The sequence below is a fragment of the Engystomops pustulosus genome, chromosome 3 (assembly GCF_040894005.1).
Source record: "Engystomops pustulosus chromosome 3, aEngPut4.maternal, whole genome shotgun sequence".
Taxonomy (NCBI): Eukaryota; Metazoa; Chordata; class Amphibia; order Anura; family Leptodactylidae; genus Engystomops; species Engystomops pustulosus.
Genome location: NC_092413.1, coordinates 112,100,997 through 112,120,648, shown reverse-complemented (window position 1 = coordinate 112,120,648; position 19,652 = coordinate 112,100,997). Strand labels below are relative to the sequence as shown.

Below are 19,652 nucleotides of genomic sequence, written 5' to 3'. Positions count from 1 at the left end.
GCTGTAAAAATATGAACAAATTCTTCATTTCTTCATCTACAATAATTACTGTGTCCACAACAATAGTTTTGGGACACAATCCTTCAACCAATTAAGTCGGGAGAATGAAAACCTACTCCTCACCAGTCAATTCTCATGAATGATATAAGATGTACGTTTGCTGTAGTATGATTCTGAATGCTGTAATTTTAATAGATACCTCCATGAATTGTTCTCTAATGGGAGTTAAAAGAGAAAGAGAAGCAATTGCTAGCACTCTTCTTCTGTCTGTGAGATTGTAACATTTTCTGCAGAGACATCACCATAGCTGATTAGATAGACTTTCTCTCCTGTAAGTGTATGTTAAAGTCATCAGCCTGATCTAAGAAGGTTGTATCTTTGATATGATGCTCTTATATGATGCTTATATCTTCCAAAAGGAGGTACAATAATGAATCAATATATTGTTAAATTGGTTCAATCACTGAGCCAATTCAAGACGCAACTGGGTGTCCAGGGGATATAATTTAGAAATACCAGCTTGTATTTACTACTGATTGTACTGCAAGCTAGTAGTACATAGTAGGCATCCACAGTGGAAAGAAGATAAACTAGAATAACAACAAGAGTAAGTTTTTCCATTTACTGTCACAGTCTGTCATTTTTCTGCAATTTTCTTCTAATAAATCTAAGATTGTGTATATTAAAATGTATAAATACACAGCAATGGAGAAGGCCTTAGCTAACGCCGAACGTCTGTGTCTAGTGAGCAATGTGGCTTTATAATCCAGTGGATCTGGTTTTGCATGCCAGTTACGTAGTAATAATGCATTTGACTTGTTGTGTCTATTTAATATGAAGTAAATGTCCTTTGAAGAGCAGAAAAATGAGTTGCACAATAAAACCTGTAGGTGGCGACAATCTGCACTGCAATAAATAAAAATATGATTGAAAACAGAACTGTGGTTGACAGTAAACTTAATGCACCAATTTCAAACAAGTATAGCTTGAGGCTACCCCTTCAGCTGCTCTCAAACTTTTCGCTTCTTGAATGTTTAATTTCCTACGCATGCACTTCTGAGGACATCCGATCCTTCCTATAACTCTGCCTAGTTCTGATTGAATTAAGGGATTTTATTTCAGTCTTTATCATTCTTGTAATTGAAGACATCAAGCTGAAGGATGTAGCCCTAAATAACCCTATACCTCTCAGTATCACAGTCTGTCTTTATTTGATAATAAAACTTCCTAAAGACCTATTGTGTTTCAGTTATTCTTTCCTGGCCCCTTGGTTAACACATTCATTACTGATGTAACCCGCAGGACGCTGAATAGAAAGTCAGGTTTTTACCTACAATAAAACGTTAGCGCATGATGGGGTGTGAATGGCTAGATTTATAACAACATAATCCTTAATTTTTTTTAAGAGAGGAATAAGATTACAAATAAAGCAATACAGTAGTCTTTCCTTAATCATGATGATCTGTCATGTATGCTCGCTTGCCCCAAAGACTTGTAATAAGATCTATTGGAAATATTGCTGTAACCAGAGCCCTGAAGAAACTAAAAAGGACAATGTATCTACAGTGTTACCAGATGTGCTGAGTTATTTAACCGGGGAGCAGAGTAAAATGAGGTGCCTTCCTTCCTCATAATACTCACAGATGATATCTGATAAGATTTGACTCCCAAATTGTCAAGTGTTTAATTTCACGTATATGTCTGCAACAAGCTGAAATCAGATACCACTCCTTATATTAGATTACAGTATATGCAAGAAGAATCCCCAGATTATTTCAACAGCTGGGGCGTCATACAGGTCAATCACTTAATAGAAAATCTCATAGTTAGTCAAGAGGTCCAAGTTGTGAAGCTGGTACTGGTAATATGAAGAGGAATGTACAAAGACACAGAGTCCTGCTCTAAATGTCAAAGTGATAGAATGAACTTTTAACAATGCATCCAGCAGTGGAGATCCAACCTTCTTCCTCCCTCTGCTGAAACTTGAGATACTGCACAGATTATCTTTCTACTTCAAACAAACTATCCACCACCACAAGGTTATATATGTTCAGTGCAGTCACAAACATCATTTGAATCATCTTCAATCTAAACCACAAGAAGGGATTTTATGGAAAGATTCTAATGCGTTGTCATTTACAGTAAAGATGTAGAATTTTCAGAATTTAGAGAGCTGCATAAATGTTACACATTATTTTACATGGCACTACCCCTTTTGTCTATGCTTTTTAGCATCAAAATTTTACAGAAAGAACACAATTCCAGATTGGTTTCCTATTGGATTTATTGACATTTGTCTATCCTTTTTGTTTGTGAGAATATACGGTAAATCAGGCAAACATACTGGCAGATTTTTATGCTGTGAAATCAGGCATGTAAAACATTTACACTTCCACTTTGGCCCAAAGTTCCTCATGGTTGCCCATTTTTCTCGAGAAGTTTAAAGCCCATATCTTGAGAAACAGGAAATTGACAAATCATTTCACGGAATTCTCTGAAGAGAATAAGAGCTGACAGCTTCGACAGCAGTGATGTATTCGTAGAACTTACAACAGGAAAAATAAATGTGTATAAAAAGTAACATCATTCTACTGGTGATGCCGAACACTATAATTAACTGGTTCATGACCGCCCGCCGTGTATTCACAGCGGTGGTCGGGTCCCGCTGCATGGAGAGGGCTCACGGCCCTCTGCCGTGAGATCATCGGGGAGCGGCGATCCGTCTCCATGGTAGCCTAGGGTCTTCCAAAGACCCGAGGCTATTTTGTTTTAACCCCTTCATTACAATGTGCTGATAGCACATTATAATGAATGAGGAGGAAAATCCCCATATACTGACTTACTGTAGTATGGCAGTATATGATGGGATCGATCAGACAACCTAGGATTAAAGTACCCTAGGGAGTCTGAAAAATAGTAAAAACAAAAATAAAAAAAGTAAAAAAAAAAAATTATAATAAAAAACCCTAAAAATTCAAATGACCCCCCTTTCCCTAGAACTGACATATATATAAATAAACAGTAAAAATCATAAACATATTAGGTATCGCCCGTCCGAAAATGGCCGATCTATCAAAATATATTAACGGTTTTTCAATGCATTTAACCCCGTAATGGAAAGTCGTGCCGAAAGTCGAAATTGGCACTTTTTTGCCATTTTGAAAAATATAAAAAAATCTATAAAAAGTGATATCATTGAAAATATTATAAAATGTCGCAAAAAATGACACCACTCACAGCTCCATACAACAAAGTATAAAAAAGTTATTAGCGCCAGAAGATGGCAAAATAAAAAATAAAAATATTTTGTACAGGAGGTTTTAATTTTTGTAAATGTATGAAAACATTATAAAACCTATACAAATTTGGTATCCCCGTAATCGTACCAACCAAAAGAATAAAGAAGACATGTCAAACGCAAATGCGGTTTTTCATCATTTTCACTGCATTTGGAATTTTTTTCCTGCTTCCCAGTACATGGCATGGAATATTCAATACCATCACTATGAAGTGCAATTTGTTACACAGAAAACAAGCCATCACACAGCTCTTTACGTGTAAAAATAAAAAAGTTATAGATTTTTGAAGATGGGGAGTGAAAAATGGAAATGAAAAAACAGGAAAGGGTCCTTAAAGGGAACCTACCACCACGATTCTACCTATAAAGGTAGATCGGGTGGTAGGTGGATGTAAGGGACGTGAGGATAGCTCTTTTTAGAGCTAATCCTCACGTCCCCGCTAACTTTTAATAAACTTTATTCCCCTAACATGTAAATTTACTTATGCGGCTACTGGGGCGTGGAGTAGCCGGGCACGAGGCTACACAGCGCGGCTACTCCACGCCCCAGTAGCCACGTTACTCCTCCTACCCTGTGTGTTCGGCGCGCAGCTCCTCGTAGCTGCGCGCCCCCGCCCGACATGCTGGCGTTCTGCGCATGCGCAGAACGCAGGTCCGCGGCTGAGCAGCCACAGCTCCGAGGCCGGAGCTACTGCGCATGCGCAGAACTCCGGCTTGTCGGATGCTGCGCGCCGAACACACAGGGTAGGAGGAGTAACGTGGCTACTGGGGCGTGGAGTAGCCGCGCTGTGCAGCCTCGTGCCCGGCTACTCCACGCCCCAGTAGCCACATAAGTAAATTTACATATTAGGGGAATAAAGTTTATTAAAAGTTAGCGGGGACGTGAGGATTAGCTCTAAAAAGAGCTCTCCTCACGTCCCTTACATCCACCTACCACCCGATCTACCTTTATAGGTAGAATCGTGGTGGTAGGTGCCCTTTAACCGGTTAAATATACATGATACAATCATCCCACAACACTATAAACAACACAGGGAGGAAAGTGTTTGCAATCAGAGGGCACTGTGTTAAATCAGATCTATGTGGAAATTAAACAGACTCAAATTGATCTGTGAATGAAATCATTCAGCACTGGACAGCCTAAATTGACATGGATGTGATCTTTGCCGCTGACTATTCCTTGCAGACCATTTTCTGTATCATTGTAAAAGCCATTTACCAACTGTCAGATAACATTGTCAAACTAGAATAGAGGAGCTCACTCTGGCAGCAGAAGTAAATCCTATATCTACCCAGAGGAAATAATCAGGAAAGGTATTTGCATTCATTTAAAGATTTTGAATTGGGATTCTTTACAATTACCGTATTTTTCGGACTATAAGACACTTCTTACTATAGGACGCACCACAGATTTAGGCTTCCAAAAAAAGGGAAAATATATTTTACACCAATTAAAATATCCACACTAAAGCACAGCACAGCACACACAGACATACATTTACACACACAGCTCTGCATCATCCATCCAGATACACACTGAGCTCTGCATCGTCCGTCCACATGCACACTCAGCTCTGCATCGTCCGTCCACATACACACTCAATCCTGCATCATCCATCCACATACACATTCAGCCCTGCATCATCCATCCACATACACACTCAGCTCTGCATCATCCATCCACATACACACTCAGCTCTGCATCATCCATCCACATACACACTCAGCTCTGCATCATCCATCCACATACACACTCAGCCCTGCATCATCCATCCACACTCAGCTCAGCTATACACACTCAGCTCAGCTATACACACACACACACACACACACAGAACCACACACATATACATACACACACACTTACCCTTCTTCTTACCCTGTCCCAGCGCAGCATTTCACTATGAGACCTGTGGTGATGGAAGAAGCATGTGATCAGTCACATGATTCTGACATTTGTCTGCTTTGGTGGTCTTCAGTATTCGTATTTGTCTATTCTGGGGGTCTCCAGTATTAGTATTTGTCTGCTGGGGGTCTGCACTGGTATTGACTCCTCTGTATACAGTATTTGGTTGCAGGGGTGATATTCATTGCAGTACTTTGGTATTTATAATTTCTGTGGTGGCATTTTTGTGCTGTAATGTGGTTGTTGGTGCATCTACTGTAGGGTGGCAGTGAAATTGAGCAGCATGATAATATGGCCCTTGGACCAATTAATGTTGCTGACCCCGGCCTAATTCCTTAGATCAGGATGTTTCAGTCCATTATATGGAGTTGGTCCATTTTATTGCAACTCCGAGTCCAGAAAATGATCCACAACTCCGATTCCACAGCCCTGCTGTGGACGGAGGGAGGATTCCAAAAACAGTTTCATCTACTTTTTCTTGAAGGCATGTCCACCTAAATTACACCCTTATGTGCAGCCGAGTGGTAGGGGTAAAATGGTAGGAGAGTCCATATCATCAGATATAATTACAAATTGTATTCTCAGTCAGCGACAAAACATTTCCTCTAGTCTCTCAAGTAGTCTCAACGCTATCTAGTAATGATGGATTTCTTGATTATTTTACAAGCATCAATGTTTAGGTATTTCTGTTATCCGCTGGCATGCGTTTAAAGCTTAAGGATATTGTCAAGGAGATTAAAGCCTTCCTGATTATGATTATGTTTTTTCCATTGCCCAGCATGGTGGAGACATTTAGAAAAACCTTTTTGAAGTTAGAGGCAGAGAATTTAGCACTGAAGTCAAGCTCTCCTCGATTCAGACAACCCATTTTGCTCTCAATGTCAACAGAGAATCCATGGGCATCATAACTGACTTCATTGCTAAAAACTCCAACTCCATGACTTTATACAAACAATTATACCTTACTTCAAAATTAATTTTCTGGATGATGCCACCACGCCAAGCCATAAAAGAAACATGATCTGGAAGGTGCTAAGCTACTTGACAACATAATAATGGAAGGGTAAAAGCATACAACAATTAGAGATTCCCATTTATTAACTTTTCTAGTTAACCAACAAATGTCTATATTTTAAAATGTCTATTTTTTCCCAATCCCTGGATTTTCAATATTCCAATATACTTTCTGTATCAATTCCTCACGGTTTTCTAGATCTCTGCTTGCTGTCATTCTAAAGAAAGCTTCTATGGTTATTTCCAGTGGAGAGATATCTGACCATGGTCACACAGGTGCACGGCTCGTTATAACAAATGGCTCTGATTACTCTCTATGACACTAACGAGCCGTGCACCTGTGTGACCACGGTCAGATTTGTATCCACTGTAAGTAACCATAGTAGCTTTCTGTAGAATGACAGCAAGAAGAGATCTAGAAAACTGTGAGGGAATGATACAGAAAGTATATTGGAAAATTGTATAATTTTTCATTATACAAACAACAAGATTAATTTGCTGAACTGGGAACACCCCTTTAACCCCTTAACGCTAAGGGATGTATGAAGAGGGCTCACGGGCTGAGTTCTCTTCATACAGAGGTGGGGGTTTTTGCATTTTGCACAAAACCCCCACCGCTAATAACCGCGGTCGGTGCTTGCACCGATCGCGGCTATTAACCCTCTAAACGCCGCCCGCAACTTTTTTTCGATCGCCACGCCCCCGAACGTCATCGGGGGGCGGCGATCGGTTACCATGGTAGCCTCGGGTCTTCTCTTGACACGAGGCTACATGGTTTATGCAGGTTCGTTACAATGAGCCAGTGGCTCATTGTAATGTAAGACCTGCAAAAACGCCATATATTGCAATACTGTAGTATTGCAGTATATGGTAGGAGCGATCTGATCATCTAGGGTTAATGTACCCTAGATGGTCTAAAAAATAGTGAAAAAAAAAAGAAAAAAAAAAGTTTAAAAAATAAAAAAAATTAATAAAATATTAAAAGTTCAAATCACCCCCCTTTCCCTAGAACGGATATAAAACATAATAAACAGTAAAAATCACAGACATATTAGGTATCGCCGCGTCCCAAAATGCCCGATCTATCAAAATATAAAAACGGTTACGGCCGGCGGTGACCTCCGAGGCGGGAAATGGCGCCCAAATGTCCGAAATGCGACTTTTACACCTTTTTACATAACATAAAAAATGAAATAAAAAATGATCAAAATGTTGCACAGACCTCAAAATGGTAGCAATGAAAACGTCGCCTCATTTCGCAAAAAATGACCCCTCACACATTTCCGTGCGCCAAAGTATGAAAAAGTTATTAGCGTCAGAAGATGGCAAAAAATTTTTTTTCTTTTTTGTACACATTCGTTTAATTTTTGAAAATGTATTAAAACACAATAAAACCTATATAAATTTGGTATCACCGCGATCGCACCGAACCAAAGAATAAAGTAGGCGTGTTATTTGGAGCAAGGAGTGAAAGTCGTAAAAACTGAGCCCACAAGAACGTGACGCACGTGCGGTTTTTTTTCAATTTTTCCACATTTGGAATTTTTTTTCAGCTTCGCAGTACACGGCATGTTAAAATAAATAACATTACGGGAAAGTAAAATTTGTTACGCACAAAATAAGCCCTCACACAGGTCTGTACACGTAAAAATGAAAAAGTTATGGATTTTTGAAGTTGGAGAGCGAGAAATTAGCCGAAAAACCCTCCGTCCTTAAGGGGTTAAGATCTGATCCTTAGAACTTTAGTATCTTGCTCTGTAAGAAAATCTTCCAGGCATTTTGAGTAATTGGGCGGAACATGTTTTCATGCTTCTATTTTGAGCTGCTTGTTTCCAACTAATAGAAAGTGGCAGAAACAGAAGTGACAAACAAATAAGAAAATGAAGTGTGTAATGCCATCAATACTGACTCTTGGTATTTTCATGGATTGCTGCCCGCTATTTAAACATCGCTTAAAGATTATCAAAAGATGGCTTCGGGTTGTCAGAAGAATGACAGCGAATTCTTGGAACAGTAAATACTTAAGTCAGTTCATGAAATATAGACCTTATGTTATACATATTTCTCAGACTCAAAATGGTGTTGCGAACCCAGGCAAACCGCATCATTTCTGCTGCCCGCTGGATTAGTGTACCATATTGTAGTCATGCTATTAGTAATGGCCAGTAGTGGGGCACTACTATATACTACTATATATGACATATTAGACACATGGTCAGTGGGGCACATTGTAAAAGTTTCGAAAGGCAAGACAGTACAGAGATACTAGACTGGACTACAATGTCTGATGCTGCAATAGATTCATTTAAGAGTCTGATTCTGGATGATATATCTGTTGTAGTATAAGACTGTGTATTTGTACTTTGCAATTCCTATTAGATGGCTTATTTAACCTAGGAAACGAAAATTCTGAGGGGTTACCACTATTTTTGTTGCACAGACTTGCATACAGTTGTGTGAAGGCAGACCCCCATTTATAGGCCATGCCCCTTTTGTTGTACTAGTCATTTAAGTGTCTGAAAACAAAGTGTCCAAAACCCTAGGAAAATGTGTTGTGGCCAGTATTTAGAGCATTAGAGTATTTAGAGAATTATATCATGAACTGATTAATTACCATTACAAGTAATTGATTGCTTTAGAAGGCACAAATTAATCTGTTTTGATATGCAAAAAAAAGAGATGATTATGATACAAAATGGACCTTAAACACTGACACACTGAACAAAATCTGACCGAAAACAGTTTAAACCACAAATTCATACTAAGCTCACAAATGCAAAACTCAGGTACAGGCGCTGGTCAATACATTTCATAAACAGCCACAAAAAGGCAGATAAAGTTCTTCAACCAATATTCTTCACAGATATATAGTTTGGAAATACCTCTGAAAAAGGCTAAAGGGTCTTCCTGTTTTAGAATGATTTGAATAAAAGTGAATATGTCGGATTCCCCCTTAAAAAAAAAAGGCTTTGTCGCTCAACTTTTTATTTAAAGTTGCAAAATTTTTTCTCATCAGGAAGTGGGTGGGGTCTAACTTCTTCCACCATCGCTATTATTTGTAGGAAAGTTTTGTGGTCACAGAGCAGCACAGACACACATCTCTACTGGTAGGTACACAAAGAGCAGCTATCACAGTAAGCAGAAGACCCAACCATCTAGGTCAGTGATGGCAAACCTTTTAGTGGCTTAGTGCCCAAACTACAACAAAGACCCACTTATTTATCGCAAAGTGCCAACACAGAAATTTAATTTGTGATTTATACTCCCTTCTCTGTCACAGTTTTCATTGATACCAGCCCCCTGAGGACACCAATAAAGCAGAAAATAGTCCCAGGTACAGCTGTCACTTTAAAACAGCAAGTCCTGGGATGTCTGGGACTGCAGGAAGATACCTGGAGTCATCTCTGGTGATGGCCTGAGTGCCCACAGAAAGGACTCTGAGTGCCACCTCTGGCACCAGTGCCATAGGTTAGCCATCACTGATCTAGGTGGTAATTCTCCTGTTGCTTATCTCTCTTTTATAAGGTTTTGATGATACATACAGAGTGAAGAGATAAGATACCAAAGAGTGTTGTTTCAATGTAATCTATAAATTTCTAGAAACTTCTAAAGCAAGAACTTTCCTCTGATGGGGTTGCACATGTGCTTTGTGTATATATGCATATACTATACTAGTCAAAGGAAGACAGAGAATGATCGCAGAACCACATAAACAGTGGCTGGCTTCAGTGATTGAGGATTGTCAACTTGTCATCACTGCAGCCAAGTGAACTTAATTGGAGCAAAGGCAGTCCATCACAACTGCCATCCATTGTTCTATTTCACACAGTCCCTATATAGCTTTCCATTCTGTTCTTAGACACAAGTACACAATAAAGGTTGGTTAGGAAATTATGTTTTTTTCACATGTTCCTATTTATAAGCAGATTGTAACTGGGATCAACATACATCTGACACAATTTCATCAGCGATCCCCTATAACCACACACCATAGCCTTTAGGGGTCTTTATATGCATTTCACTGATTGAAATTGAAATGGGTATTAAAGCCATTTATAAGCCATCTTATAAAAAGACTTTTACTGATGCCGTCTGTTACTAAAGATCCAGTCATGGTGGCGGGGGAACTCCAGGATACAGTCACGCTACCCTGCTTTATGCTGTGTGTGACTTGCCGAAGAGAAATCAGCTCTATAACTCACCCCTCCCTAAGTCATTTACAGCGTATGTCTCAACTCCCTCATTAACCGCTTAACCCTTCACAAATTCTCTTCAGCAAGTTGCATACAGACAGCGTGTTAGCAGTGTCAGCTTGGAAGCGGGTATGCTGGATCTCCCTCCACCTCTATGACTGGAAATGCAGTAATAGATGGCTTCAATAAAAGTATTCTTTAGAAGAATGGATAGAGCCATCAGTGAAACATGTATGAAGACATCTAAAGGGTGACAGGTTCCCTTTAACTAATCTTGTGAAATGCTCAGCTATTGCATGTGGTAAATTCAATTCTATATCCTGAAGTGAAAGCTACTTAATTTAGAGAAATATCAATAGTGAATGACATATTTATACCTACATTCTTCTCTATTCTCCTTACATTATTCAAAGGTTATTAACATATAAAGACAAACATTTTAATTACCTTTGGACTAAATATTTAGAATAGTAAAATGCTATTACAAGAATTAGGAGCATGTAATATGTGTTATTTAAAAATCAAAGTACTACCTAAAGCAATTATTTTTTATCCTCTTAATATCTACAGTAAAAACGCCTAAGGGAAATAATTGACTTAGCTAATTTTACCACTGACAATTGTAAAGTAGCTTAGCTTTTCATTATGGCTTTAGATATTCACAACTAATTGCTAGTCCCATGAGAAGATCTAAAAGACATGAATCATAGAGAGCCCGATGAAAGACTGTAGTAAAACACAGTAACTGCTTAGTACTAGAGCACAACTTTGAACTCTGTTAACCATGATGGGCTCCAAATTATTTTTTATTGAATTCCAGAAAAAATGTACCTCTCCTAAAGGAACTCCTACAACTGACATTTGTAAATACTTTCAGGACCAAGCGCTTTTGTGTTTCCGTTTTTTTCCCTTCCACCAATCCAAAATCCTTTAGTTACAAAAAAACTGTAATACATTCCATTTGAATTGCTTTATGGACAGATGACATGATGATGTAATGACATGCTGATGTACTGATGTGAGCGGCACGTCTTAGAGGTAGCAGCGTCCAGCGGGGACATTGACAAAAGCGGGGTGGAGTGGAGAGGAGACAGGAGGCAAGTGAAGCAGGGTAGGGGGATGTGATTGTTAGTGGTGCACAGTTGTCCGACGGTGAGAGTCTGAGTAGAGCGCTGAGGAACGGAGATAAGGACAGCACAGGCGGAGGTACAGGCTGGGAGAGAGACAGAGGAAAATAACTGATCAGAAGAGGATCAGAGGTAGTGGAAGGACAGCAGATTATAAGCAGACGAAAGAAGTAAAGCATAAATCTAAGAGTGGGGAGTGATAAGAGTTGAAGAATAAGACTGTGGGGTCCAGGAAGCTGAGAGTAAGGTGGACAAAGCAAAGCAAGAAAATATTTTATACATTGGTATAGCTTAAAAAAATTTCGTAGTGGACTTCCCCCAACTCTGTATCAGCAAGAAGTTAGCAGAAACTACAACTAAGAGGAGCTGAAGAAAACCACTGCAGTAAGTCCAACTATTTTGAGTAGGTGCCTTATAGATACTAACACAATACCATTCACCTTACTGCTAACTCAATTACTAACTGACGAAGACTGACTTGAATACTATGGAACTCACAAAAAAACAGAAGTATGCCAAAGGACCAAAAAAGGTAAAGTAAAAACAACTTTTATTGATATATAAACTACACCACAACACAAAAAAAAACATAAAAACATTTAAAAGTGTGAACAACACACAAACAAACAATCCAGCAAGGAGACCTAGCATGTGATAGTGCTGGTCACCCCTACAAACCACCAGCTCCCCCTCCTGAAATAACACCCCCCTAGCCGCACAAAATCCAGAAATGTATCTTATAGTGGATGAGATATCCAGTGTGTGTGGTCAAAGCTCATAATCCCAGGGGAATCAGCAAAAAGTAAACCAACAATCCTCCAACAGAACAATCTATAAGCAAGTGCAATGAGGTATATGTAAAAGATGGATACACATATCTACCTGCTGCAACCGGGATAGACGCAAAGGGGAGGTGAGGGGAAGCTGGGGCACACTGCCCCACGGGTATCGCCACCCAACTGGCTTCGTCAGGGGTTTTTGTCTCTGTGACTTGAATACTATACTCTGCAGTAGACAAAATTTCTCCACAAGCGGCTACTCCAAGCCCCAGTAGGTTTACCTGATGCCACCTTCTTGCCACACTTTGCTCACCTCCGCGCTCTCGCCCCAAAACCCATGTCATGATGAAGGGGGTGGCCCACCCCCGAAACGTGTAGTCCATTATCTATATGAATAAGCTTTCAACAAAAGCAATCTGTGTCGAACCAACTTAATTACAGGCAGCACATCTTGCACAACCCGGTTTTCCAATGTAATTTCCCTATCCGGCACAATTAAGTACCGGATCCCATGAAAACGCAGCATGCCATGTCCACCTAACCAAGAGAAGACTGGACCTCTGATATCTGCCATAAACGCAGGGGGCAGATTTATCAAGCTGTCTGAAAGTTAGAATATTTCTAGTTGCCCATGACAACCAATCACAAGTCCCCTTAAAAATATTCATGAGCACTGGTAAAATGAAAGCTGAGCTGTTATTGGTTGCCATGGGCAACTAGAAATATTCTGTCTTTCAGACAGCTTGATAAATCTGCCCCAAGGTGGCTCAAGGTGAGCAGATATCACTGTTACCAACACAACCTTTATAATTATCATTTTGCACCAAGGGCGCCGCCTGTGTCCTTTCTATTTTTCATCTATATAAAGCGGCTACTCCATGCCCCAGTAGCTGCAGACAATAATTTGCATAAGTAAAAGATTTGTTTTTCTCTTTTTATACTAAAGGCTTAGATTAGACAGGGATTGCAAAGGGATAAGGGAGATAGTCTTAACCTACCATAAGATCTACCTTACTAGACAGATTTCTGATGGTAGGTTTCCTTTAACCCCTTAAGGACGAAGGGTATTTTCGCTCATTTCTCGCTCTCCATCTTCAAAAATCTATAACTTTTTCATTTTTCCGTGTATAGAGCTGTGTGAGGGCTTATTTTGTGCGTAACAAATTTTACTTTCCCGTGATGTTATTTATTATTCCCTCACGTTCTTGTGGGCTCAGTTTTTACGACTTTCAGTCTGCGCTCCAAATAACGCCTCAGCTTTATTCTTTGGTTCGGTACGATCACGGTGATACTAAATTTATGTAGATTACATTTTCAAAAAATTAAACGAATGTGTACAAAAAGGAAAAAATTTTTTTTGCCATCTTCTGAAGCTAATAACTTTTTCATACTTTGGCGCATGGAGCTGTGTGAGGTGTCATTTTTTGTGAAAAGAGCCGACGTTCTCATTGCTACCATTTTGAGGTCTGTGCGATATTTTGATCATTTTTTACTACATTTTTTATGTCATCTAAAAAGGAGTAAAAGTCGCATTTCGGACATTTGGGCGCCATTTCCTGTCTCGGATGTCACCGCCGGCCGTAACCGTTTTTATATTTTGATAGATCGGGCATTTTGGGACGCGGCGATACCTAATGTGTCTGTGATTTTTACTATTTATTATATTTTATATCAGTTCTAGGGAAAAGGGGGGTGATTTGATCTTTTAATATTTTATTATTTTTTTACATTTTTTAAACTTTTTTTTTTCTTTTTTTCCCCACTATTTCTTAGACCCTCTAGGGTACATTAACCCTAGATGGTCTGATCGCTCCTGCCATATACTGCAATACAACTGTATCGCAGTAGATGGCATTTCTGCACTGTATACATTACAATGAGCCACAGGCTCATTGTAATGGATGTGCAGGAACGATGTATCCTCGGGTCAAACGAAGACCCGAGGGTACCATGGCAACCGATTGCCGCCCCCCCGATGACGTTCGGGGGAGCGGCGATCGGAGGTAAGATGGCGGCGCCCATGCGCCGCCACGTTTAAAGTGCCGCCGGCGACTTTGCCGCCGGCAAAGAAAGGGTTGACACCCGCGATCGGTGCAAGCACCGACTGCGGGTGATAGCGATGGGTCTTTGCTGCGATATGCAGCAAAGCCTATCTCTGTATGAAGAAGACTCAGCCCGTGAGCCCTCTTCATACAACCTTCACAGCTCCGTGGCGGATATATCCGCCACGGAGCGTGAAGGGATTAAAATGCGTGGGCCTCACTTCCTGCAGATGGAGTCTTTCCTAAAACTACTTCTCAATTTGTATTTACCGTATATTTGTGAGTATAAGCCAAGTTTTTGACCACAAACAATGTGCTGTAAAAACCTAACTCGGCTTATACTTTAGTCTATAAAAAAAAATTTATGCTGAACTCACATTTCCGACTCCCCCTGCAGGTGGTCTTCTTTCTTCCGGTGCATTGGCTCTGTCTTCAGGTCCCTTCGTTATGCCGGCACAAACATTGCTGACACAAGCGGCTGCCCCGACCGTGCACACACAATGACGACGACAAATGGCTGACGATATTGTGTGTGTCGGCAGTGCACAGGGAGCATGAGGGGGGTAGCATGGGCTGACTGGCTAAGTACTTTGGCAAGGGCTGTTAACTATATATTCGGGGCAAGTCTGACTATACAAGTCAGGGGGGACCATGATTAAGTCGATTTAGACAAAACGCGTAGGTCTGATTCGTCTGCGAGTTGCTCTATGTGTTGTCATGCAATTTTAATATGAAGAAATAAAAGAAACTGGATTTTAATGCATTCTCCGTGACTATGCTGGATTTCCTTTGAATGTTTGCCTTGCTATTGCGTGGAGGGCCCGCACGCTGAACATATCCATGCATCAGGAGGATTGCATACCAAACCGCGGAGGTGAGCTGGCTCAACCGTTTTTTGGGGTTTTTTTTGCATGAGCTGGCTATATACTAGGAATCATGGGCTGGCTGGCTATATACTGGGGGGGGGCATGGGCTGCTGTCTTTATACTGGGGGGCATTTGCTGGCTATATTCTAGGGGGCATGGGCTGAGAGACCCCCCCCAAAGTATACAATAATAGTACTGGAGACCCCATAGCAGATAATAATACTGGAGAACCCATAGCAGACCCATAACAATACTGAAGACCTCCTGAGCATAAAACTACTAATACTGGAGAAACTTAGAGTAGATAAAATGATGGAGACCCCAAAGCAGACAATAATACTGAAAACCCCACAGCTGACAATAACAATCGAGACCACCCAGAACATAAAACTACTAATACTAAAGACTCCCAGAGCAGACAAACACAAGAGAGACCTCCAGAGCAGACAAAAAATAAATAAATTCTCTCCTTTTCGGGCTCCTTTTCTGATCTTTGTCCCACACTACAGCTTTTTCTCAACTCCATGTGCCACTCTAGTCTGTGTCCTGCAGAACTGTGCCAGGAACGGTAGAGGCCCTGGAGACGACAGTACAGATGACAAGTACTTACCACTCCTGGGACCGCATACAACTAGTCTCAGGAGTCAGCACACAAAGTGGAGAGGCAGGAAAGGATCTGGAAGAGTAAGAACTTCTCAGTTGAACTCAACCAACCTTCTGCAGCAATTAAGATTTACATCAGCTATGGAAGCGCTCAAATAATTGTGACTAGCAGCAGGCTGCGGATTGCAACAAATGGCTTGACAAGCCCCCTGTGGACGGCAGCTACAGGTTTTGCATCCTCTTCTATGCTTTTAATTGAGATTAATGTGTGCTACTCTTTATGTACACACTCAATAGTGAAGCTCCTTCATGTAAACAGGACTGTGGAGTCGGAGGCATGCAGTCGGTGACCATTTTGGTGGAGCTGGACGCAGATTCAAAGTTGGAGAAATTGAGGAGACGGAAATTTGGTTTACTGACTCTACAGCGGATAGGAACACTGAAGCTCTAGTAGAGAAACGCAAGCTCCTAGTGCACCATGCTGTCTATAGCATATGGGCCCTAATAGAAGAGGTCGACCACTTTTAAAGGTAAAAAATACCATGCGCTTTCTTTATTATGCCATAAAAATATCAAAAGAATGAATAAAGTAAAAAATATACTACCTTTGTGTTTTGTAGTTGTGCAAGCCCGGTACAAGCATTTGCTAGGAGAAAGTCTCCACTCAGAATGGCCATTTTATTTCCAAATTGCATATCTTTAAGAGGGCCATCACAACTCTTTAGCTCTGTAATATTTACTATGCCACGATGCACCAGAAAAGCAGTATGGATCAGCTCTGTAATTTCAGCCAAGTTTCTCTGGCTGTAAAAAAAAAACAGAAAATAATCATGGGTTAAAATAGGGTAACATTAGTTGGCCTCTACTCTATTGTCCTAAGATGCTACTGTATTTGACACAAAAATTTTGCAGAAAAATCTCATGGTGGATTTGTGCAGTTTTTTTTATTTACAATAACACACACTGAATTCTATAGGTTTTATGAATTAGTACATAATAATAATTAAACGAAAAAGGAATAAAGAAGTTTTATCGTATAGGCAGTGGTAACAAAAAAAACAATACATTCTTACTCATTCACAAGGAACTAAAAGGGTAAGTAGCAGACAGTGGCTGCTAATCAAATATCTTTGATTAATTGATCGTCAATTGAAAATGCAGACATTCAACTTTTCTGGAGGCACTTACAGGGTTAACACCCACGATCGGTGCCAGCATTAACCATCGGTGTTTGCTGCAATATGTGGCGCAGACCCTTCTATAATACCCGTGCAAGCAGTTTGCACTAGAAATAACTTGCAAAGTCCAACAAAAAAAATGGCGCATAGTAGACCTTAGTAAATTTTCCCAACTGAGCAGGTTTGTCAGACCATCAAAGTCAAACATAATAATCAGGGGCACTTATATATCCAGGCATGTGATAATCTTGTTAAAGGAAACCTGCCACCGCGCATATCTACCTATAAAGGTAGAACGAGTAGTAGGTGCATCTAAAAGGATGGCTTTGGAGCAGAAACCGCACAGCCGCTGGCCTGTCGTTCTGCGCATGCGCAGACGGCAGGCTTCACAGACTAGGCATACAGCTCCTTGTAGCTGTGCGCCGAAGATATCTGGTAGGAGGATCAAAGAGGCTACTGGGACGTGGAGTAGCAGCGCAGTGTAGCCTCAGCTCCGGCTACTCAATGCCCCAGTAGCCTCTTTAGAAAATCTGCATATAAGGGAATTAAAAGTTATTAAAAGATTGTGGGGATGTGAGGATTAGCCATTAAAAGGGCTATCCTATAGATCAGTGATGGCGAACCTTTTAGAGACCGAGTGCCCAAACTACAACATAGACCCGCTTATTTATGGCAAAGTGCCAACACAAAAATTTCATTTGTGATTTATACTTACTTCTTTGTCACAGTTTTCATTGATACCAGCACCTGAGGACACCAATAAAGCAGAAAATAGTCCCAGGTTGAGTTGTCACTTTAAAATGGCTCTGTCCACAGCAAGTCCTGGGCTGTCTGGGACTGCAGGAAGATACCTGGAGTCATCTCTGGTGATGCCCTGAGTGCCCACAGAAAGGGCTCTGAGTGCCACCTCTGGCACCAGTGCCATAGGTTAGCCATCACTGCTATAGATGTACCTACCACTTTATCTATCTTTATAGGTAGATCCGTGGTGGTAGGTTTCCTAAGTTGTTCTCCATGGTCTCCTTTCTTTTAAAATCAACTTGTAAAATCATGCTAATGATTTATATATATACACACACACACAAGGCTTTGATATATGCACCGGTTCTATCACATATGCAGCCTGGAGAACTATTCTTGCCCCTGGAATAATACACAACCATAATGTGCCACTAGGATTCACCACACAACATCCGCTTCAGGTAGAAATATGGAATAATTTTTATACTTCACTAAAAACTACAGATTTTAATAAACGCATAAAATTATTCTTGCATTTTATAAAGGGTTGATCCTTTCTAGCCAGTGAGCTCCTCAGGAGGAATTCTCACAATATCATTAAGCAGATGGTTACCTCTAATATACAGAAAGTGTGGATTTAATGGCCCATATTTATAGAAGAAATAGCTACTTTGTCATTCTTTAATGCATCAAGCCAGTATCACAGTGTAAAAGCCTTGTTCTCTGTCAGGAATACAGAACTGCGGAAGGTTACAGATTCAGAAAACAATTATCTTGCCTGTCAGCAAGTAAGTGAACTGTTGCATTTAATTATGGTAACAAGAAGTAAAAGAGCAAATTACAATAGATCTTGTAAACAAACAGTTGCTCATCTCCCGCTATTTATTTACTAACAATGTACACTTCAATTCACCCTCCCATCCAATAAAATAAACTAAAATGTAATAAAACACAATGACATACTGATATGGGGTGACAGCGGGATGTCACCCTTTGAAAGGGTGTCCAAAGGAGACTGCTGCATCAGACAACAGACAATCAAAAGTCTTGCTTTAAGCAAGGTAGAGTACCTGTTTAGAATACCAAATGACAAAGCTGCATGCTCATGATCTAAGCTTTGCTTTAGGTTTATTTCCCATTTATACAGCAGATACAAATGGGAATCCCTGGTGCTGAGATCTAAAATAAGCAGCTAATTTAGGCAACGGCTCATTTCCTCAGCTGAAGGAAACATCAATTTCCCAAGGAGATCAGCTCCACCTCCATGACCCAGGTCTTCAGGCAGAAGTGTGACTATATCATTTCTTGACTTAATAAGCTTCTAATGAACCGATAAAAATTTCCATCACTAATGCTAAGGCAACATTGAACAGAGAAAAGAACGCTACACTAGCATATGCAGACTTTTGTGCTTCAGTGTGCAGACTATAGACTAATGAGAACTGTCAAAAGTTTAATTCAATAAAGGGTTTGCTTGTAAGAAACGCAAACCACAAGGTTGTGAGCACTTCAATGTAGAGAAACAAGGATGTGAAAACTCCAAGGTAGAGAAACACAAGGACATGATCACTCCAAGGTACAAAAACACAAGGTTATGAGCACTCCAAGGTATAGAAACACAAGTATGTGAGCACTCCAAGGTAGAGAAACACAAATATGTGAGCACTCCAAAGTAGAGAAACACAAATATGTGAGCACTCCAAAGTAGAGAAACACAATGATAATAATAATAATCTTTATTTATACAGCTACATCAAATTCCGTAGCGCTTTACAAATCATAGGGGACATATACAAATAAAATACTACACACAGAGTACAAACACTCACATGGAAGAATAGGAGTGAGGGCCCTGCTTTCAAGAGCTTACAGTCTATGAGGATGAGTGGGTGACACGAAGAGGTT

At 40.3% G+C, this 19,652-nt stretch overlaps 1 protein-coding gene across 6 annotated transcripts in view; it reads right to left on the bottom strand.

Annotated features, from left to right (window-relative positions):
- Positions 1-19,652, bottom strand: part of PDSS2 (decaprenyl diphosphate synthase subunit 2) — a 114,992-nt gene that overhangs the window by 30,264 nt on the left and 65,076 nt on the right. For all 6 annotated transcript variants that reach the window (XM_072141854.1, XM_072141852.1, XM_072141849.1 and 3 more), the window contains exon 4: positions 16,434-16,632. In XM_072141854.1, the coding sequence (XP_071997955.1) occupies positions 16,434-16,632 (199 nt within the window). The remainder of the gene's footprint in view (positions 1-16,433; positions 16,633-19,652) is intronic.